Raw genomic sequence first — 23,790 nt, forward strand, 5'->3', positions numbered from 1 at the left:
GTTAGTCACCGTGTCTTGTTGCGCTGTGTTACCTGCACCGTGCTCTGCCAGATGTTGCGCGAGCGCGCGACACCACGCGCAGCGCGGCGTGGTTTCGCGAAAGATGTAAACAAGAGAGGAGGGTGGCCCAAAAGGCGGAGCATCGCCATGAGCAACGCCAAATTCCGGCTTCACTTTTGCTTCACAAAGAGTGACGTCAGGGCTTCTCCTTAGTTTCCTTCCTCCGTGGGTGTAACTAGAGTGTAGAGCACGTGGTGTAGAGTGATAGTATGGTCAACATGGCGCTGCCGTAAACCGGAAGCCGCGGAGTATCGTTGAATGAAGTACGTGCATACTATGTATATGTTACCGCTGCAGTTTTTCTTTCTTCAGAAAAATGTACAACTGTAGCTCTATAGTGCCGTATGCCCTTAGTAAACATAACAAACTATAGCATAAAAGACACACACACACACACAAAAAAAACACATTGTTAAAAACGAAACCAAAAGTAGAAACGTTTATTAATGCATATCAAATTAACTTTAATTCAATCCAACTTTAACATTCATTAAAGTAAGTAATTGCTCAGAGCGTTTAAAGCACTATATGATGCAGCTTTTTTTAAACGCTTTGATGCAGTCCGAACACGCTCGCCGACTGGCGCGTCACGGCACGGCGAACGAAAAAACGCGCGCAAGCGACAATATCAAGCTCGAACATCGCGTCGTTATCGGTGCAGCCATGAGTAACTGCCGTTGCGATAATTGTGGAGTCGGTATCAATAACGAGGCTTAAATTTAAAATTACAGTAACGCTAGCACAACCACTGAAGACCATCGCTTGCGCGGAACTACAGCATCGACGTTCCAGCCGAATGGCGCCGCGGCGCAAGCGGCTCTTGTCGTCGCCGGACAGCGGCGGCAGCAGCGACGAATCGTTGACCGAATCGGACGTTACGTGCCCGGTTTGCCTGAGCATGGTGGTGGAACCCGTGACAATGCCATGCTCGCACGAAGTGTGTAATTCATGCTTCGCGAGTACCGTGCTCATGGCCAACAAGGAGTGTCCCATGTGTCGGATGCGCATCGCTTCGTGGGCGCGGAAAGCGGTCCGCGAGGGCACCCTGGTCAATCGAACACGGTGGGAGCTCATCAAGAGTCGTTTTCCGCAGCAGGTCGCGAGGAGACTCAGCGGAGATGACAGTCGAGCAGGTAACATGAAGTTTTGCCCCGTCGATGACCCCAATAAGTGTGCATGACCTCATTTATCCGGGCTTTGGGAAAGGACCGCCGAAGGGAAGCCGCAGTGCGGCTTTTTGCGCCTGTCCTGTTCGCTGTGCTAGCACGGCTTGCAAGCGTGAACCGAGCTGCAGTCAACTCGATGTTGATCTGCTCAGCACATACATGCTTTAGTTTGCAGTGTGAACTGAGCAAATCTTGCTGGCACTGTGTAAAAAAAAGTGCTCCATGGGTTCCCAAGAGCGCCCACTTAACCCAACCCTAAAACAATTAATTATGGGGCACGCACAGTAGTATGTCGAGTAGCTCCCTCTTCCTTAAAATGCTAGCCATTTAAAAAGTGCGCGTCCATTACCGGGCCAGTTGTAACGCGTGTAGCGGAGTTGGCGACGAGCCAGGCGACAGCCATGATTGTAGTGGCACGTAAAGATCGATGTCACATTCGAATCTGCAGAACGTGCTGTTGCCGCAAAGAGAACGCTCTAACCACTAGCAGGTTTCATACAAAAAGCTCCGAACCCCGTGGTGCAAAAAGAGCAATGTTTGTCACTAGACTTTCATTAGTGAGTTTGTCGCAGTGCAGTACTCCAGTGTGCCCAAATTGACGCTTTCTGACGTGGAGCGTATGAAATGACTACTACATGCAAGCTGCCATGCAACTAACTCTCTAGAAAGTGGACAGGCGTGTAAAGACAAAACATTCGCTAGTAATTACGGTCCCTGCTTAAAACTGAAGCTGTATCAGCAGGAAGTTGTATCCAGACAGATAGTAGGGGTTCTCACATAGGGTATCAGTTCGTGAAGGAAATAACACTGGCATGCAAATGTAGCAAAAGACAAGGAATGAGATGACACACTGTGACGGCTTGTCATACATGTCCTTACTTGATACACCTTTTAGGCTTTTAATTAGGCTTTGAAAATTTTTTCTCTGATTAAGCACACTTAGAAAATGGGTTGTGGCATGAGAACTGCATCTACACACTGTCTCAGTGATAGTGAAGAAGTTGAAAACAAGAACTGTGCTGTAACTGTGCTGTGTTCCTTTTCTGTTTAACTCTGTGCTGGCATTTCCTGTTGTCACAAATGTTAGACCTTGCTAGCCTGATCAAATACATTTTGGGAAGTATTCATTGACTTGCTGTATGCTGCCACCTGTGTTACCTTTGGTAGGTTTGAAGGCAAAGTTGAAGGGTAAAAGATACAATTGTAAATGGTCATCAGTGTTTTCTCACCTTTTATCTCCTTTCTCAGATCCAGGGGCAATAATCGTAAAAGATAATAGTGCGAGGGACTCTTGTCCGTAGCAATTTTTACAACTTCAAAATCAAAATGGCCCAAAGCTGGTAATTGAGTTTGCCTGCAGTGAACCACAGGCATCTGGGCCATAGAGTATAAAACCCTTATTATTTCTTTTTTTTTTCATTTAGCCTCTATGGAAAATGCCTTCTGTGACCTGCCATAGCTGCTTAGTGGCTAGTGCGTTGTGCTGCTAAGCGGGATGCCACAGGAACGAAATCCCGGCCACGGTGACTACATTTCGATGGGGGTGAAATGCAAAAACACCCATGTACCGTGTATTGGGTGCATGTCAAAGAACCCCAGGCGGTCAAAATTAATCCAGAGCCCCGCACTATGGCGTATCTTGTAATCAAATTGTGGGTGTTTAGCATGTAAAAGCTGAGAATTAAATTAAAAGAAAGAATACCTTCTGTAAAAGTAGACATAAGCTTTGCAGCTTCATGCTTCTTACCTGATCATTCTGATCGCCATGTTTTCTAGTGCAGCAGGCCCTCTATATAAATGGCATCGTAGCTGCCATGCTGGTGTGTGTGTGTGTGAAAACTTTTATTGTAATGAGGTCCGAAGGCTCGACTTCTTAAGCCAAGGCGGGCCACTCCCACGTTGGCACCGTCAGGCCAAGCCTTCCAGCGACATCATGGGCCCTCTGGACGGCCCTTAGTTGGTCCTGAAACAATGGGCTTTGAATCCTTTTCTTCCACTGTGTCCATTCTTCAATGAGGTTGGGGAGAGTCGCGGGACACCCCACCGGCATATGTCTGATTCCAATGATGCCATTACAATCGTTGCAGTCCATCTTGATCTCCCTCTCTGGATATATTTTATTAATGGTGTACGGTGTGGGATTTGTACCTGTTTGCAATAAGCCTAGTGAGACTGCCTGCGCTTTGTTCAGTTTTGAATGTGGCAGTGGGAATTGCCTGCATCCTAAATAGTAGTGTTTCATAATGTCATTGTATGTTATTAAATTATCTCTAGTTTCCCTGGCTTGCTGGTGAACGGCTCGGTTGTGACTGTCACGGTTAGCAAGTCCTCGTGCCAAGTCATGAGCAACCCCATTGAGGTTTACCCGAGTCTCGTCCACTTTCCCCATATGCGCAGGAAACCATCGGATTTCAGTTCTCATAATCCCAATGTTTTCAAACAGTTTAGCTGCAACTCCAGCTACATAGCCTTTATCAAAACACTTATAGCGGATTTCGAATCACTGTAAATGCAGGCCCACTTATTACTCCTGATGGCTAGAGCAATTGCCACTTGTTCCGCCACCACGGGGTCCTTGGTAAAAATAGTGATAGCGTCTTGCACCTTCCCTTGATAATTTGAGACAATGGCCGTATATGCTTCTTTACCTTTCACCCAGGCAGCATCAACTATAGCTGCCAGTTGGTGCTGCTGCTCTATTTCCTGCAAGAGTGCTTTAGCTCTTGCCTTTCTCCTTTCGACATTATATTCTGGATGCATGTTTCTGGGGAGAGGGTTGGTTCTGATCTTGTTCCTAACGTCAGTCCTTAATTCTACTTCAGCCTCTATTGGGCTCCTTGATGTATTCAGTTCTGCACCTATTGCCTGTAATATGTTCCTGCCAGCTCGTGATTTTGTCAATCTTTCGTGTAGCACTAGCTGTTGGGCCTCCGTGATTTCTTCCATTGTGTTGTGCACCTCTAGACTCATGAGTTTGTCGGTTTCAGCATTGCTAGGTATCCCTAGGGCTACTTTAACGAGCTTCCTTAGCATCACATTAAGTTTGTTAAGTTCTGCCTGCTTCCATTTGAATAATCCAGCCACATAAGTGAAGTGACAGAGAGCAAAGGCATTTATTAGCCTCAAAGCGCTGTCTTCTCCTAAGCCTCTGTGTCTATTGGTAATTGTCCTTAGTAACCTAATGACTTCATCTGTTTTATTCGAGCTATGTTGTATTGTTTTATAGTTAGCATTTTTTCCGTCTGTGTGATACCCAAGAACCTTGATTTTTTCAGCTAGCCTGATTGCGGATCCTACATGAGTGTATAAGCACACTCTTGGCTCATCTTCCGGAATGTAACCTCTTGGTTTACGACCTTTGCTGCAATGTTTAATGACCAAGAGTTCTGATTTGGCTGCTGAGGATTTCAACCCCATGTCTTTCAGTGTGTTCTCTACAACATATAAACTTTCCTGTGATCTTGTCTCTGTCTGTCCTACATTACCCTTGGCACTCCATATGGTTATGTCGTTGGCATATACCACATAATGTATGCCCTCAATTTTCTCCAGATTTCTTGCAACCTTGGGCATTGCTAAATTGAATAGCATGGGTGAGAGCACAGCCCCTTGGGGAGTGCCCCTATTTCCCAAATTCTTAGCTTCTGATTTAAGCTCACCCAGCTTGAGTTGTGCAGTTCGATTTCTAAGAAAATCCTTAATCATGTTAAAAAGTCTCTTACCTAACCCCATCTGCGAGAGGACGCCAAGTATTGCCTTATGCTTCATACGATCAAAAGCTTTTTCCACATCCAGTCCCAAAAGAGCTTTCGTATGTGCTGGGCTGACCTGTATAAGTTGGTGTTTGATCAGCAGCATAGCATCCTGAGTTGACAGCCCGGAACGAAAGCCGATCAAGTTGTATGGGAGGATGTTGTTCTGCTCAACGTATTTAGTGAGTCGATTTAGGATGACATGTTCCATAGCTTTACCTAGACATGACGTTAAGGAAATAGGACGGAGGTTGTCCAGAGTGAGTTGTTTGCCTTGCTTTGGTATGAGGATAGTTTTGGCACCCTCCATTCCTCTGAGTATACCCCTTTTCTCCAACATTCATTGAAATGTTCAGTTAGATAAGAAATTGATTCATCATCCAGATTTCTTAATATCTTGTTAGTTATTCCGTCAGGTCCAGCCGCCAATCTACTATTAAGACTGAAGAGCCGCCCTCATTTCACTCTCAGTGAAGTCCCGATCAAGTTCTTCACATATGCCTCCCGTATATTCAGGGCTCTCGTCTCCTTCGTTTGGTTGTTTAAGTGGGAGCTATTTGGCTGCGAGACTATCCATGATATCCTTCTGTGCCATGCTGGTGCACTGGCACAGTGAGAAGTGGGTATGTGATGACACATGAACACTATCAGTATGTTAGCTTGCAGTGACGCCATTGTAGCCGCTGTGCTGGTGCACCCGCACTGTGGAAAGCTGGGTCTGTGACATCATATGGAAACTATCAATAACTTAATGATTGTTCACATGTATCTATCTACAGGGCACCTGCATATGGGTGCACGAATATTGAAAATTTCCAGTAACGAATCAAATGTCTTATTAAATTCGGTTTAACTATATGAAAATGCAAATATTTTTCTAATAATTCTTTAGTACTTAACATTGTCAACTGCACCGATCAAACATGAGAAGCATAAATGTGTCACTTTTCATTTCATCCTAAATGTATATAACATACCAGAGCGTGCTGTGTCGCTCAGTCAGCCAGACTTGCGGCCAAAGACAGTTGCTCGCAATAAAATGTTTAGACATGGCATTCAGAGGTTGGCATAGTTTGATACTATATATAGATGCAGCAGCTGTGTCCTTTTATTATATTTAAGTCAGCATATGTTTGATTGCAGCGTACCCTATACAACAAACACCATCTACCACAACCGTGTGAACTAGAGAAAAAGTTATTTTTTTTTGGCACTCTGCCACCACTGCAGATGAAATGCATGTCTAGTCGCGACATTATGAAGAGATATTAATTGGTTCCCAACATTACCATGATAAACCTGTTGCTCCCTCTGTGCTTTAATAAAGCATACTTTATAATATGTAGTGTATGGACAGAGACTTTCTGTTGTTGTGAATGCCAGGTTTTTAAAATTGTTTGCCATTTAATGGTAAGAAATCTGTACATTTATTTGAAAATTATTTGGAGAATATTCGATTCGCTCCTGACATTAGTCGGTTTGTATTTGATTCGGTCTCAAAAGTGGCTATTCGCACAGCCGTACACCTGCATGTTGGCGTCACAAGCAGCGATACCTAACATTTGGCAAAGCTCATGTTTTTAGTGGAACTTTGAGTAGGAACTGCATTACATATTTTTTCTATGTTTGATTATTTCAGTGAAGTTATTGAGACATTGTTTACTAAATTGCAACCCATTTTTCTGTGGATGTCGCTGAGCAACAAGCTGTGGCTTCAACTCCCTGAACTGCATTCTGCTGGTGGCAGAATGTGAAGAATGCTTGTGCGCTTAATTCGTGCACATGCTAAGGGACCCTCCAGGGGTAAATATTAAAGCTGTGAGAGCACACTAAAGAGAACAATGATTTCACTTGCATCACTAAATTACCCTTTTACAATACCCCGAACACCACTCTTACCCTAAGGAGAAACTAGTGAGCCAGGGAAAAAAAGAAAGGGGGTGGGGCTGGCAATACTGCTTTTAATTAAAAGTTTCTGCGCCGTCTTGTTGCCGTGACCTCATGGATTTTGACGGCACCTGCTAGGGCTTAGTTAATTTGTTGCCAGTCAAAAATGGACTACATTGTGTTCTAAAGGGCCCAAGGTCTGAACATGACAAGTTTCAGGAACCTTTACTGAGCCAAATATGAAAGAATATGTTAAAATCCGTGAGGTCACACCAGCGACGAGGCTTTGGAGGCAAATTTTAAACATTGGGCTTTGATCTTCATTTCCTCTCCTAATAAGCTCTTACTGTGAAATTAACAGTGGAGCTTTCAAGGAATACTTTATTAGTTCAAGCTGATTTGGTGCTTCTCTTTAGTGTCCCATAATGGCATATCCGCCAATCTTCTTGAATTGTTCATAAGGTTAATGGATACGGGCTTGTTTTGCAACTTTACAAATGTTGCTTAAAATTTTATAAAAAATTAATTCTGTTAGCGAAAAAGATACACTCGTGGTTCTCAGAACTTTCCGTTGATAGATACTTGATAATGAAAGGACACCAGAGAGGTGCTAACTTGCTCCAAGCAAGTTCCTGATGCAGGTGAAATCGGCAACATTTGCTGGTAATGCCATTGTGATCTAAAAACACTGTGTTGCTTATCAGTCTCTGCTGTAATAAGCTCGCTGCTGCTTGTGTGCTTTGTCTAAAGGTAAAGGTGGTTAGTGCATACGTATCCAAATAGCTGCCAACCTTCATGATTTTGTCGTAAAATGCCTGACTTTTAGAACTTGTTCAAGATTCTTGTAAAAGGCGCTGATGCAGGTTTTATTATTCTTTATATTTTCGTCGTGATTAGGGCAGAATTTATTTTAAAAAGTTCAAATAAAGTAGCTGACCGATTCTCAAAGCCGGATCTTTTTCACACCTGCTTGATTAGCTTGGTGCACAGCAACGCCACCCACTCCTCTGAACCTGTGTATAACGGCAAACATATCTTCGGCCACTGTTCCGTTAATATTTCGCGAATATTACTGTCTGTGACACAGATCACTCTAGTGTGAAGATAGGGGAGTGTGTCTGTTTACAGCGTTCCTCCAAAACAAATGCTGTGAGTTATTTTAATAAAATGGCCACATAATAAGTACTAAATCAACTTTTAGCATTTATAGACTTGAAATGTATTTTTCAAATTTTATTGTTAGCAGGTTTGTATCCCTCTAAAGCCATGTGAAGTTACAAATTTATGAGGTTTATAGGTATGTTTAAGGAAGTTCCTTAATTTTATGTTCCTCTTGACCTACCGTGCAGCTTCGGGCACCAAAACTCATCAGTTATTTTAGTCTTGCAGAAATATGCATAGAAAAAATTTGGAGGACGCTTAAGCTTCACCTTTAATAGTGGAACGCGATAGTATTAAAAAATCCCTGACTGCGGCGTCTCACGTTTCCCGGCAACTGGAGTGTATGTAACCGTAATGTTTACCGGGAAATGCTGGCTGCGAACGATATCCATGAAAGCGGGCTTTGTTGCATAAATGCGGCCTCTTGCATGGGCCATGATGCGGTGGAGGCGAGCACCACCTGGAGGTATTGAAGGAACTGGGCGCGCCGCTCCGTGGCCCCCAAGACACCTGCGCGCTGGCGCGCGCAAATGGCGGACACTGCAGCTGGTCTGTGAATGGTAGAAATGCTAGAAAAGGGGTTTCTTTCAGTTTTCGCGTAACAAAATTGTTTTCTTCTATAGTCAAATTACGCTCCGAGAGCTATCATGTCTGTAGGTTGTGTGTAAGTCATAGGTTACAATTTTTCCACGTATTTTAGCTTGAAAAATTCAATTAGTTCAGTAAATTCCTTGCGTCACATAGAGGGCCTGGGTATCGGTGGTTCAAAAATCTTTTTGCCGAAATGACGTCCAACGCCGACGCTGGATTTTCTGTGACACGGGCTCCTTTACGCTATCAGGTTAATATGTAACTTTATTAAACACAATGTTCTGAATTATTAGGATGGTTTTGCCGCCTTCGTTTTCTTCAGGTGACTAAGAAAGCACAACTTGAATATTTGAGATTGTTGGTTTTGATATTCTGTAGGCATTTGGTCCTTCACATCATGTGTGCCTTACCTTTTGGATCACTGCTTTCTATACAAAATGTCTATGCCCATTTAAACGCAAGCATGCTCTGTACCGTGATTAGGGCGCCATCGAATATAACAAATTAGCTTGCCTGCAAAGTTTGAGCAGGATGCATTCTGCACTTCGGGGAATGCAAGGTGCTTGCCTACTTAGAATTTCTTGCACATGTGCTCTGCAGATACCATATTTGCTGCTTTGTTGAATTGTAACTGAACTTACCAGCAAAGCACTGTTTCAAATATTTTTTTTTATTTCTTTGAGCTCGTGCTTCATGAGTAGTTAATTGCATTTAAAGGAGTACCAACAAAAGTTTTGTCTCGTTTTGATGTTTTTATTGGAGAGCTACTGACCCAGTATTTACGCTCTGGTGCCTCAATTTCTTGAGTGTGCAACAAAGGCTTAATTACGTTATCTTTTATAAAACTAGTTCAGAGTGTGCACTAAGTGGAGCACAGTTCCAGATGTGAAGAAATAAATTATTCAGGTCACTGGAACCTGATATGGCAGTCTTGTGGTACCAGACACCACTGACACAGACACATACTATTGTGTGCCGATAGCCTACTCCATTCAGCATTCACCCGGACAAGAGGGAAGAGTCGGTTCCCCAGCGTTTCCAAGAGAAGCAAACAATTGTAAGGGCCAATCTGACAGCCCTTGGCAACAAGTCATTGTAGGGCCTTCAACCACGACACTGGGCTGACTGGTACTCTTGCAAGTTGTTTGTGATACCGCTTGAATGACCACCTCCACTTTTGATGGTGTGAACAACTAATTTGTTTTCATGCCAGCAGTTGTGCTGCCTTTGGTGCTTGTTTTGAGAGAGTTTCACTAAAGGCGCTGCAAATAATTATTTGTGACCGTCTCTCAAAGAATTGAGGCTTCGTTCAGTAATTATAGAGTCAACAGTTGCTTAAAAAAAATTAGAAAAAAAAAGCTAAGTGCAATATTTTACTGTCAGTAGTACACCCTTAATAACCGTTCAAACATGACTGTCAGTTATTAGCGAAAGCTACACATCTTTTCAGGTGCTCAAGGATAATTTAAGAGTTTACCTTAATCTGGCATCCTCAAGTCCTTGGTGCCACACCGTGCATCAAGTGCATTATGACACTGGGCTGACTGGTATGCTTTTGAGCTTGTGAAAAATATGTTTAGTTGTTGCTAGTGCTTCCTTTGCACTGAGTGTCCAATTTGAGGAATATTTTGAATAGAAGCACTCTAGAATGAAGTCCTTAAATGTGATAGTGGAAGTTTTTAATATAAACATTAACCATAAATTGTGAAATCTAAATGTTAATTGCAAAGCATATAAACCACCTATGCAATCAATTATTTGTGTAGCTAGCATAAGATTATAAAAATTATTGACGATGTAATGGAGCAGACGCGCCTTGTGTTTCGGATAGCAGCTCAGAGACGACGACGACGACCCGTGCGATGTTTTTGCGAGAGAGCTCGGGCTGTTTGCTGCTGCTAGGCTGCTGTCTATCTGCTGTTTCTCGCCTTCAATCAAACATCATTACATTAAACAACTTGTACAATCTGAAGATAAATAATAGAGTTGTGGCAGTCACACAAATTTTCTATTTAGAAATTGTTACATGAGCCTCCGCTATATTGCCAACATGCCTTTTTGTTTTATGGAGTGCTGAGGATATGTTTATAGTTGCAGGGACATGCTGAAAGTTCTCAAATACCTGCCATGGTTGCATAGTGGCTTTGGAGTGTGCTACTAAGCCTGAGGGAGCGAGATTGAATCCCATCCATGGCGGCCACATTTAAATGAGGGCAAAATGCAAGAACGCCGTGCGCCGTGCATTGGATGCGCATTAAAGAACCCTAGGTAGTCAAAATTAACCTGGACCCTCCCTCCCCCACTACGTTCCTCATAATCATATCGTTGTTTCAGCACATAAAACCCCAGAACTAAATTTTTTTTGAAGTTCTCAAATGCCTCTGAAATCTCCACGTAGCCTATCCAAGTGTTGCCGTGATTTTCTAAGCCCCTCAAGTGCTCTTTAAGTACATCTTTGACACACCACTGCTTCATCGCAGTTTACCGTGAGGACTGCGATGAAGCAGTGCTTTTGAACAAACGATTATTTGTTGCTTTCACACAGCATGTCCACTGCTAAAGCTCCATATATGTTCTGCAATTGCTTTAATAAAGCTGCTCAGAAAGCCTATTGGCTGCTCTGAAACACACATTTGGCAGCTCCAAAAGCTGCTCTGAATCGATATGGGCCAGTAATATCACTGCATCTTGCTACTTTAGGCTTCTTTTACACAAAATTCAGGTGGCAGCCTATTTCATTTACAAGGCAGTCTTGGTTAGCATGCTGCACTGCATCACCAAAAGATGTGTACAATCAAATGAAAAGCAGCTATTGTTTTTTGTGTTTTCTTTCTTTATCTTTTGGATCCTTTCAGATAAAGATGCAACTGTGCACTTGATTATCACGCTGCATCAACATTATCTGCTCATTTTTATGGTAGATTTGTGGACATGTGATGCATGGAAAATAAGGTGTTTTTTGTTTGAGTCTATGTCATGTTTCTTTTAGATTTGTTGCTAGTCATCCCTGTGCATGTGCTATAGACTTAAAAGTTCTTAAATCTTTGGGATAATGTTTGATGTGTTTGTTTCTTTAAGTCAGCAACATTATATAGCTAAATTGCAATCTGTCATATACAAAAAAAAAAAAAGAAAGACCTTATGATAAATAGGTTGTAACCGTGACATTTTTAAGTATACAGATACTGAAATCCCTGCGCTTATACATCTTGGAAGGTTATTTCCTGAGGTATTGCACATACTCAATGTGGCTGACAATAAAAGCAAATATGGGAAAGAGGAGTGTAGGGATGGATACATCAAGGTTGTGCATCACATGCTAGAGATTCAGCGACTCCGCTGCCTAAGATGGCTGTCTTTACGTGCATGCCTGCTGTAGCTGTGTATAAGTATAGTGCCTGTAATATACTTGCCTGCAGCCATGTATATTCTAGTCACCATTTAAACTTCATTAATTGATCTTTGCACATGCACCGTGCAGTCATGTCGATAGCACTATGCAGTGTGTTGCCATGGGGGAGCATAATGTGGACTGATGATGATGATGGTAATGATTGCTGCGGCCTTTCCCTTTGTATCGGATGTTCTACTAGAGGATGAAGCTCGGACCTGACCTTCCTTTCTGTTTCTTTTTTCATTGCTTCTATGAATGACACAACGATTTTCTTTTGCGCGCCATCCTATGTAATGCCCTCCTTAAGGGTACCTAAATAAGTAAATAAATTTTACAAGCAACTTGTAGAAAAAAGAAATAAAAACAAAAACAATTTTTTTTCTTCTATTGCAATTATTTCACATTTTCTGGGCCACTCGGCTGTTATCATGCGCACCACCAGTGTTCGAGTCGATGTTTCATAGCCTCAATGGTATTCCAGTCGGGCTGCTGGCCGTGTTTGTGAAAGCCCAGTGCTAGTGCCAGTACATTATTTTTGTCTGCAAGTAGTGTAGCCTTGGGCTGGAGATTCGTGCATTCCAGGACGGCGTGGAAAATGGACTCTTTAGCAGTGTTGCAGCGGTGGCAGGATTTACTCGTATCTACTGTTCATTTTGTTTGCAAAAGGCAAGTTTGTAAAGTATTGCTACGGGCCTCGTACAAGAGAATGCTTCCTTTGGAATTGTGATAAAGGTGCTCCTTTCCAATATCCTGTTTGAAGGAGCAGTATTCTGACATCGCTGTTTTTTGCCTTACACTGAACCAGTTCTATGTCACAAACTTGTTCACAAACCGTTATAATTATTTACTTTACCATAGTGAAACAAAATCGCAGCACATTGAGCCCAGGCCGAACCCATGTTTTCTTTTCCCCGACATCCTGATTGTTTGTGCCAGGGTGTATGACAATAATGTTTTATTCAATCCCCCAATGTAATGCCCCAACGGGCCTTTAGATCATTCAAAATATAAAATAAAAATGAAAATTGCATGCAGGAACCCCACTGCGGATAGTGCCGCGATCGCTGTGTGAGCCAGGTGAGATCCGACGCGAGTACGAGCAACAGCGGCAGCAGGCCGAGGCAGAATGGCGCCAGGAGCGGGAGCTCGAGGCTCAAGCAGGTGAAGCCCTCGCTCAGCAATTGGCGTCTGAGGAGGAACGGGCACTAGAGGAGCAGCGGCGCCAGTTGCGACGGGATCAGCGCCTTGCCTGCCTCTGGGGTGTGTTTGGGGACACGCCATCTGTGCTTGCTGCTGTCCCACTCGTCCGGACCCTGCTTACCCCGGAGGAGGACGATGACAATGACAGTGCATCCTCATTTATGCCTCCAGAGGACAGGCCACAAGGTGCGCTTACGACTGTTTGTTCTGTTTATTTCTCGCAAACCTGTTGTCAATGCATATATGATTTTCAGGCTGCTTCTTCAACCCATCTTGACAGCATGCTGTTGTTGGAACAACTTATTCTAGATCCTTAGCTGGTCTGTAACTGCACTTATCAGGCAAGGAAGGGTGTGCATCTCTTCATTAAGCAAGTGTCTGTTTCGCCCAAAAGGTGAAGTTTGGTAGTGATAGCAAAGTGATAGACAATCACGCTCAATCTTTGCACTGGCACCTGAAGCAGATGGCCTCTAACATGGTAACGGGCTACGTGTGTGGCACACGCGTCTGGCCATACAGGCAGCCACGGGCTGCCATAGCTGGGCTAAAAAAATACCAGTGCTCTTCTCCTCTAGCGAGAGAAGTGCATCCTTGTCCTTTAGCCTGGCTGTGAGATGGCGTGGGCTTGATCACGTGACCTCCAACATTGGGTGCACATTAGGCCACCATCCCTCTTGGCTCGCCCTTCCATGTTTGCTCTTGCATGTGCTCCGCAAGTGGTCACTACATGTCCTCACACTTGGGACAGCACTGATGGCAAAAATGTGCGAGTTTGGCTTTGAGTAGGGTGACTTGTTGTGTGCTCCACGATGCAGCTGTTAAAATTTCAGACAACTCTGGCAGTTTCTGGACATCATGCTGAAGTTGGCATTAATAGAAGTTTGGCTGTGCTACCACAGTACTTTTGCTGTGTTCGGTGGGATGCCTACCTTTACACCCAAAAATGAAAATCGCAATTTCTCTGACATATATGCATGGAGAAAGAGTTGAGATGTATCCGGAATTAAAATTAAACAAAAAAGTGTCTTTCACCCGATCTAGCTCCTACGTGGGTGCTACGGGCACTGTCTAGCTTCCAAGTGCACAACTGCACCTCGATGCGACTGACCTTTGGAGGCACACTCCAAGTGCAGACACGACAGATACACTAATAACCAAACAGAGCCAACAGCTTATTGGGTCTTCCCAACAGTACGTGCTGGCTTCTGGGACTCTTGATGAATGGGCAGAAGGCAGTCTAGCAGGAAGTAGGATATTCACCTTGGTTTGGTGCTACGGCTTACAGTGTTTGTTATTGTATGCTTTCCTCAATTGTCGTACTTGGAAGGTGTCGATTCGAGCTGCTTCCACTCCAGTCAATGTCTAGTCATCCTCTCCGCTTGGCACCTTCTTCGGGAGCTCGGGTGTAGGCAGTTCTGTTCAAGACCTGCTCTCGGACAGCAAGGGCAGAGAGGGCATCCGGCAAGAGTGTATCGGTGTGCCTCCTGCCGGGTGAAGTAATGGATTTCCGCCTTTTCCCACAATGTTTAGCTCTAAAGGTGTTTTGAGTGTTTAAAAAGCATTATTTCTCAATCATTTCTCAGCACTTCTCAAATCGTTAAGTTAAAATTTAGTGTTTTTGACCAAATTTTAGTACTTTTTGGCTTTGTAGCATATATTTTAAAGTTGGAATTGGCATGCCTGCAAAGATGTCCTTGTGCATGTTTTGGGTGTGAGGAATATTATAACTATTTGTTTCATACAGAGCAGTCAGTGCTACGAAGACTCGAGAAATTCCTCTCAATGCTCGCAATGTGGCCAAGAATAGTGCGTCACATGCCAGAAAAGTGTAGGTATGTGTCATGCAATTCAATTCAACATTAAGATAGATAACTTTATGGTGCAAAATATGATCTAGTTATTACATGGAAGGCATCCAAGATATGGACATATTTCTCATATAACGAATGGAATGGTAAATTTTTGCAACCAGCAGCCCCAGCACATCATCTATGCTTGTAGCCGAAACACACATACTGTACGTCACATACCGGAAGCATAAGGGTGCACAAATAATACATGATTTGTTGTAACATTATGGCCACAAGTTGTAGTTGTATGAAGCAGCTATTCCATAGGAAGCGTGTGAAAAATAGATCTTTTAAACAATGTTTTAAAGTCATGCGGGTTACATTGCTGCACTGAACATGGCTATTGCAGATTGTTTATAGCTGTGGTATTGCATCCAGTGATTGACCACGAATAGCAGCAGTGTTTTGCTGCCCTTAGTGCCTCTTACCATGGGCTCTCGTTTGAGCAATGCTTAAGTTGTTTCCTACGTCCCATGGAAGCGTTTGGAAATGGAAGTGAAGGTCTCTTGCACCCGCATTTCTTGTTGCAGATGCCACAAGGGACAGTGGGCCAACGACACCCTTACTAGGAAACCACAACAGGCTGTGCTCACGCAGTGTGCAGACGACACTGCTGGAGATGCGGCAGCAGGAGACGCAGACCAGTGAGCACGGTGGCAACAACACAGCCTCCTATTTGGAAGACTTGCAACTGGCACGTCGCATCCAGCGGCAACTGAACCGGGAGAGCAGACAGACACCCGGCCGCGTTTACAATCTGCGCTCTCGTGTTGCAAATTGAAAGAGCAGCAGAGCGACTGTACATTTATCGCGTGCGTGGCACTTGTTTGGTTGCGTTTGCTTGTAATGTGGGCTGTGGTGCTTTGCTGCTAGTGTGCATAAATGCAAGCTAATTTTGTTTAGAGGTCATTCAGTGAGCCTAAAAAGTAGCCAGTCTTTGTCAATATTCAAGATGTTCCCCGAAGTGGCTGGTATTTTGGGCCACAGATGCTCGCCATTGAAGCAGTTACCCACTCCATTTGCTTTTGAGTGATCCGTTGTCAGTAAGTGAGCTTTCCTGCCTTGGATCTAGCCTGCTTGCCTGAAACTGGTTCCTTTGAAAGGTGGATGTGGATTAAGAGTGTGTGTTTGGTTTTTTTTGCAGTCCAAGCTCGTGCCTTTGCAGGTAACACCTGTGGTTATTAGCCCACAGCACATATGGTGCTGTTGGCTGTTGACTTTATGTGCTTGCATACTGCTATGAACTGTATGCTCAAGTTGCATTCATGCATTATAGGACTGGAGTTTACTGTTGTTCTGTTTAATATTAATTCTCCTTAATGCACTTTGTTGCCCTTCATCTTAAAGTTCTAGCTTTCTATTGCGTCAGGAGATATTGATTTTGATATCAACAAGATTGGTCAAAGGCTGTGTGGCCTCTGGCAGTAGGATGTATTGTTATTTAAAAGTGTCAAAGAGGATTGCTTAATGGATTCTTTTGTGTCCTTGCCCACTAAAAGTAAATTTAATGTTGGGTTGATAAATCTAATGCGGAGTACTGGGATGCATGGACAACTGACGCTCATTCTGAACAACTTAATGGCATACATCTACTAGCTAAAGTAATCAACTGATTTTGCATAAATGTTCGCACTTTGGTAATATATACATTTTCTGCCTTGAGTTTTAATGAAGAGCCATGTGAACATTTTAAAGTTCTTTAACATAGGTGGATGACATTTTTAAAGCTTGTTCTATATACAGTACCTGTTATTGAGTTGACTGATTTCCATACCACATTTGTAATTTACGCTGAAACAGGAAGTGGTTTTGCTTTGAGCACAATGCTTAATATTAATATGACCATTGGTATGTTTCTTCATGTAGACAGTACATGTTTGTTTTGCTGCTAGTTTGTCAACATTTATTTTTTGACAAATCAGTTCTGCAGAAGCCCACAAGGCAGGGGGACGTTCACAAAAGGGGTAATTGTCATCCGGCCGATCGTAGCACAAAGCTACGAGGGAAACCTTTATGAATTTCTCAGAATGAAAAAGAGAAATTCATCCTGGTTTTGGGATCGAATCTGGGACTAACACTTGTCCGGGGCACTCCCTCCACCATCTGAGCTAACCAGGAGGCTTGTTTCTGGCAAATTAATGTGGGTTTCCTTTGTAGCTGTGTGTTACAGTCACGTTGATGACAGTTATTCCTTTCATGAACCTTTATTTCTTGTCTGTTTGCTTGTACACTCAAGTCCACATATAATGATCCCACTTAGATTTTTTGGCTATTGCAAAAGAACCCCAGGCGGTCAAAATTAATCCAGAGTTCCCCACTACAGTGTGCCTCATAATGAGATTGTGGTTTTGGCATGAAAAAAAAACCAGAATCTAAGTTCTTTAATGCAATTAGCATTCTGGGGATACTTCACGCACTTTGGTTGGTTCATGTTCTAAACAAAGATACGAACCAGTGAAAACCCAAGACACAGGACCAGAAGGAGTTGCAATCCTATTTCTCTTGTGGAGACATGTCACATCTTAAGGAGAGACTTATCTATGTCTCTAACAGTTTGCCCACCAACTGGAGTCACTGGGTAGTTCATGGTCTAATGGTCAGACCATCCGGCTGCTGTGCTGAGGGAAATGGGTTCGAAGCCCACCGTCGAACCTACCAGAGTCACTCGGTATGCGACACTGGGTACGTACCACTCCTCAGTGAACCTCTTTGACGCCAACTTCGGGGTCACTGGGTATGCGCCACTAGGTGTGTGCCGCGCTTTAATGGCACAAAAAAAAGTTCCTCTAAAGTTTATTCGGTGCTTGGCAGAATCGAACCTGCATCACAGTTATCCAGACAATCTTGTTTGAACATATATTTGCACATGGGCCACGTGCGCTCTTCACGGCAGCACCGCCAGACGGCACAGTGTGTCCCAGTGGGAAGTACGAGAGAGGAGCGTGGCTGCAGTACGCACATCACACGTGACTCATTTCGGTGGTGGCAATACAGTGTCTCGCTACATTGCTTCAGTATGCTAATTGCATTAATGTCAACATTCATCGGGAGGTGGGTTCTGCAGGAATTTTTTTCGGATACCTTTTACACAGGTGCTTAAGTGCCTTCTGCAAGGGTTGCCAATCTTGGGGCATTGAATGGTTAACCTCTCCTCTAAAATGGGTTCTAGCCAATTTTTTGTATTATTTATTTTTATTATTTTTTTTTTGCTTGCTGTAATTAGTGGTCTTCTAGGACTGCAAAACACAAGGGAGGGCTACTAGGATTGCATTGTTTCACTGAGGCTAACTAGACGCATTTCCAAAGAGGCAACCTTACCTGCTGCTTCGCCTATGTGGTGAGTAGTCTGAGGCATTGTATATTCTCTTTTTCTTTGTACATATCTCTGTGCGTGCGAGTTGCGCCTGTAAGAATGACTCTACTTCAGAATGAAAGACCACAATTCTTATACAGTTAAACCTCAACATATGAAGTCGGTAAGATCAGCTATTTGCTTTGTTTTATAAAATTTCATTATGTTGAAATTTGCCTTTTTGCAAATAACTGCAGTCGCCGATGAATTTTTCTTACACGGAAGGGGCCGCAAGATTTTCCGAATTATCAGGCAATTGGAAAAGGCAAATTTCAATGAGGAAAGAAAAATCATGTTGAATCTGAGAGTAGGCGACGGAAGGTATGGTTTCATGCCGTGTCAACGATATCTTCACATCAGTGATACATTGTTCGGTCGTCAGAGGTCTCTACTCAACAACCTAGTTCCTAAAGTCATGTTTTTCACCATGTTTTGTTTTTAATTATTTCTTGTCTGAACAGCTCGGCTAACGTTAGCCGGGAAACCCTATATATGGTATTCTATGGACAAGAAGTTCTAAAAAAGTTAAATGCTTTGTTATATCGAATTTTTTTTCATATTGAAGTTCATTATATTGAGGTTTAACTGTACTGAGGCATGGCATTTCTGTGCTAAGGCATGGGGTAACCTTGCCTGAACACAACTTCATTTCAGTTGTGTTTTTAAATGGTGGTTTGGGTAGGAGGGAGGGGAGGTCTGGCACTCGCTACTAAAGCCAAGTGCTGCTTGCATTAACCACGCGCAGCAGTATCGCGCATAGTTTTATTTACGGGTCATTACATGCTTTTTTAACTTATTAGGGAACGTTGTACAATATTTCTATTGGAAATGCACGAAACTGAAGCGACGTGTGGTCTTTGCGCTGGACTTGCGTGGCGCTGTTTTTTTATAGATAGGTACTCTGGTCACATTTTATATCTGTAGCATCTGGAAATATTATTTTGTGAGTACCGCTGAACTTGCTTGCACCAAGTCTGCTGTGACATGGTACATGAACTTTTTGTGGTATTTTTGCGTTCTCAACTTGTATTTAGAACGATTGTTCCAAGCTACAGTAATGTATGTTGCGTCATGCTGCAACACACACAATAATAGCTAGGCAACTAGCTGGCAACAAGTGTTGCGTAATTCAGACTTTCCTTCAACAACACATTTCTGCACATTATTTTGAATTTCTGTTTGCGCATTGTGCTGCTAAGCACGAAGTCGCAGGATCAAATCCTGTGGAGGTGAAATCCTATGGGGGTGAAATGCAAAAATGCTTGTCCTGTGCATTGTGTGCACACTAAAGAAACCCGGGGGGCCAAAAATATATCCCCACTATGGCTTGCCAAATAATCATATTGTCATTTTGGCATGTAAAACCCCAGAATATAATTTTTTATTTAATTTTAACTTGTCCTTGCTTTTAGCGTGCTTCTGACAACATTGTCATGGTTTAGCACCGTTTATGATCATTTGATGATGATTATGATGTATTTTTGAATGTATGAGCATGATCTGTCTTGATATGTAGCGGTTAATGTATACAACTTTTTTTTTTTAACTTGTCATTTTTGCATTTAGTTCAGAATCGCTAGTGTTTTGGACATTTTGTAGACTTGTGTTGTAGCCAGAGGTTACATATAAGCTGTGCATTTATATTGACGGTGTTACAGTGTTACATTTGTTGGTTTTTCTGTGTTTCATGATTTAACGAACAAATACCATTTGCATTTATGTTGATACTGTGCTGCAACACCCTGTGAATCTGTGATCTTTTTTTTGCATTCTAGCTGAACATTGCTCGACATGTGTGCCCAAAACAGTCTTTAACTGCACATCGCAGAAATGTGTGTTTGAATCAGCAGCTAAGGAATGTGCGTGAGTTATTTCAGTGGCACATTGTTTTCTACCAAGGTGTTTGTTCCATGGTAAGGCAGGGACAAACATCAGATGAGGAATTAGCTTCCACACTGCCTTACGAAAAAGATGGTATTTTTGTGGAGAGTGAATCAAAGGTAAAAATGTAGAGGCTAATAGTCTAGACAAGTTAACAAAATGTGCTCTGTGGTCAGACAAAGGATTGCTGTTCTTGAAGCAGTACTGCTAACATGTTCATATTTGTAAGGCTGCCACAAACTTTGCTGTGCTCTGACACCTGCCAAAGTGGTGGCGGGAATGGCCACCCGTGTGTGATGACACTCTTCAATGCGAGCTGAAGTTATATAAGCCTTTTACGCAATTGGATTGCGTGTCACCACTTCTGAATTGACTTGGGAAAAGTTGTCTTCTATAGAACGGCAAGCAGGTATATCGCATAACTGAGAAATTGCATTGTATGCTGGCAGCTCGCGCTTCATTACGATACGAAGCTACGCCTTTCATTCTAATAAATACGAGCAGGCACACTGTGTTGCTGAGAAGCTTGCATTTCATGCTAGAATTCCAAGTATGATGCTGGAAAAGTGTTGACTGCGAAAGGTGGTCAATAAACTCCCTTACGTCACTCAAGTGCTGGTTTGTGTGCTTTTATTGGGACCATTTTTCTTGGTGTTGTGCTGTGGACCATAGAAATTCTAATATTTACAGTGTCACAATAAAGGTGGTGTACCCACGTTTGTGGAGGCATTGTCTGTTTTAATGAAAGCTTGAAACATTTCTAACGTCCATAGAAAGAGCGTTTTGCTTAATGCTCCGATGCTCGCTATGTCCTTGCCACTAATGTTTGTAACCAGTGCTCAAGTACAGAACAAAAAGGAGTATCAACGACATCGTGGCACTACGCTGATTGCTTTGCTTCCAGGAGTCGATGATCAAGAATCTTGTTCTCAAAACCATGAGGAACACCTGTTTGAAGAAAATTGAAGTGTAGCTTGGCAACACAGGACAAAAAACGCCTGCAAGGAGTTTTCCAACTTGACAAAAGAATTACAGTTGTTCTTCAATCCACAGGTACCAGTCTTGTCTGCAAAAGTACAGCTGTGGAGACAAGCTTAAGCTGGAGTAGCAAAGCCTTGACCCCTCATCTTAAAAACCATGATGGTAAAAAATCATGACAGTCTTGGTATCAATTGATACCTTAATGTGAAAGTGAACTTCGAATTTGGATGTATGCTATAGACCACGTCGTATAGATTGCTGATACATATATCATTCTTCCAGGATTAAGATGTTTATCTGTAAAACACAACGATGGCTGGCTCCAATGGACAACTCTGTGCTGGCTTGAACTGCTGTAGGCCACAAATCATTATATAAAGTATTGTCATATTTTGTTGACCGTGCTGACATTCGGTACAATTGCCACACTCAACATAGAATACTGTGGAAGCTACATACGTAGTATAATCATGGATGCTTTGCTCTATGCATTTCTCAGTGCCGTTGGTTTTGATGTGTGGTGCTTTCTACAAAATAGATGCCTCGTACGTTACAGCTACAAATTATGGATGCGAGGTTACGTAAAATCTTATTTGTGCACTTACCTGTTTCCAACATGCGACACTATGATGGTGAGCAGAGGAAGTGTGTCGTGGCTGCTGGTCACAAGAACATGTCACTCTGCTCTTTTGGTGGTTAAGAAATTCATATTTGCAATGCCTTCCATTATGTCATACTCGCATTTTGCAACGTAAAAGAACGAAACTTGCGTTACATCGAATAACATGTCTTTTCGTATGTGAGGCACTACATTTCAGTCACGAATGCGAGCATTGAAGGAAAGCTCCGTAGCCTTTGTAACAAAGCAATGAGTATGAGGTGGTGCAGCATTGCCTGTCAGGTATGTGGTGCTACAAAAGATGTCTACACAACGCCTTGCTCTTTTTATTAAGGTGAAACCCTTAAGTGCCTGATGGGTTGAAAAATCCGTTGTCCGGTGTTATCGAAAAATTGAACGTCCGGCGATATGGCACCAAAATTGATGGTGCCGTCCACGACCACTGGTGGGAGTCGAACCCACAACCATTGGTGTTAAGGTGAAGTTCAGGTACAGTTAATTAAGATTGTGTTAAGTAAGGCAAAGTTAATTAAGGTATGCAAACCCACAACCTTTGGTGGAGTCAAACCCTCGACCTTTGGTGGGACCAAAATTCAATGGCACCAAAAGTGATGGTGTCACCATTGATGGTTGAAACCACGACCATTGGTAGGAGTTGAACCCACAACCTTTGGTGTTAAGGTGAAGTTAAGGTACAGTTAATTAAGATAGTGTTAAGTAAGGCAAAGTTCATTAAGCTATGCAAACCCACAACCTTTGGTGGGACCAAAGTTCAATGGCACCAAAAGTGATGGTGTCACCATCGATGGTTGAAACCACGACCATTGGTGGGAGTTGAACCCACAACCTTTGGTGTTAATTAAGGCACAGTTTTTTAAGATATAGTTACTTAAGGCATTTGAACCCACAACCTCTGGTAGGTAACAATGCATTTGAATGAGAATGTCAAGTAATTTAATAAATGTCTCGTGAGCCACACAGGCTTTCGCCGTCATCCGCTTAGCGTAAGCTAAAGTGACTCGGCTTTTCTATGTTGTCGCCATACCGACACCCTTCGGAACTTGTAGTGCTAATACTAATGGGTTGAAATAAGTGTACAGCCTTTGTCAGAAGAAACAAAACCCCTGGCAGCGTGAATGGTGCCCAGTCCTAGCTGTCTTGTCGTGCCTGTTCAATGCCTGGCACTAGGAAGCTCTGGAAAGCGAAGAGGAGAGCTCCCCTTCCTAGCTATGCTTTACAGTGAAGCTGTTACCCTCTAATCGGTCGGGATTTTTCGTGGTGTGCTTACCCAAAAGAAAACTGCAGCTGGAAGGCTTTGTGTTCGAGTTTCCGCATAACAGAACCATATTTTCTCGTATATTTGAATTACGATGCAATGCTATCATGTCTGCAGGCTGTGTGTAAGTCATACTTTACGAATTTTCTGATGCATTTTAGTTTGAGCAATTCAATTAGTTCAACAACGCACTTGCGCTAGGCAGAGGCTCTGTAAGAATGAAGATGTATGCTGTGCTAATGGTATCTTCACCTAGCAGCCGCAACCACTTGGACAAACCTCAAAGGGCAGCTGGAAAAGGGCTTTATCGTTCAGTTTCTGCATAACAGATTTGTTTTCTCATATATTCGAATAACAATCGGAAGTTATCATGTCTGCAGCTTGTGTATAAGTCGTACTTTATGCATTTTCTGATGCAACTTACTTTTAAACATTCAATCAGTTCGTTCATTTAGCCTAGAATAACGAGGATATGTGCTGCACTTTTGCACATGCGAGTGCGTGCAACATATGTTGCTTGTGGTGGTGGTGGTTGTGTAACGTCATTCATCGTTGGTTGTGCTTGCCTGGTGTTGCCAACAGCTTCACTGTACATCCACTTTCACAGGGTGGAACAAGGG

At 42.9% G+C, this 23,790-nt stretch overlaps 1 protein-coding gene across 1 annotated transcript; it reads left to right on the top strand.

Annotated features, from left to right (window-relative positions):
• The first annotated feature begins 688 nt into the window (after positions 1-688).
• Positions 689-21,013, top strand: LOC126540383 (E3 ubiquitin-protein ligase rnf168-like). Its single transcript, XM_050187182.3, has 3 exons — positions 689-1,193; positions 13,047-13,397; positions 15,592-21,013. The coding sequence occupies exons 1-3, from the start codon at positions 857-859 to the stop codon at positions 15,840-15,842; spliced, it is 939 nt and encodes a 312-aa protein (XP_050043139.2). The 5' UTR covers positions 689-856; the 3' UTR covers positions 15,843-21,013.
• The last annotated feature ends 2,777 nt before the right edge of the window (positions 21,014-23,790 follow it).

This window comes from Dermacentor andersoni, chromosome 2 (assembly GCF_023375885.2).
Source record: "Dermacentor andersoni chromosome 2, qqDerAnde1_hic_scaffold, whole genome shotgun sequence".
In the NCBI taxonomy this organism is placed as follows: Eukaryota; Metazoa; Arthropoda; class Arachnida; order Ixodida; family Ixodidae; genus Dermacentor; species Dermacentor andersoni.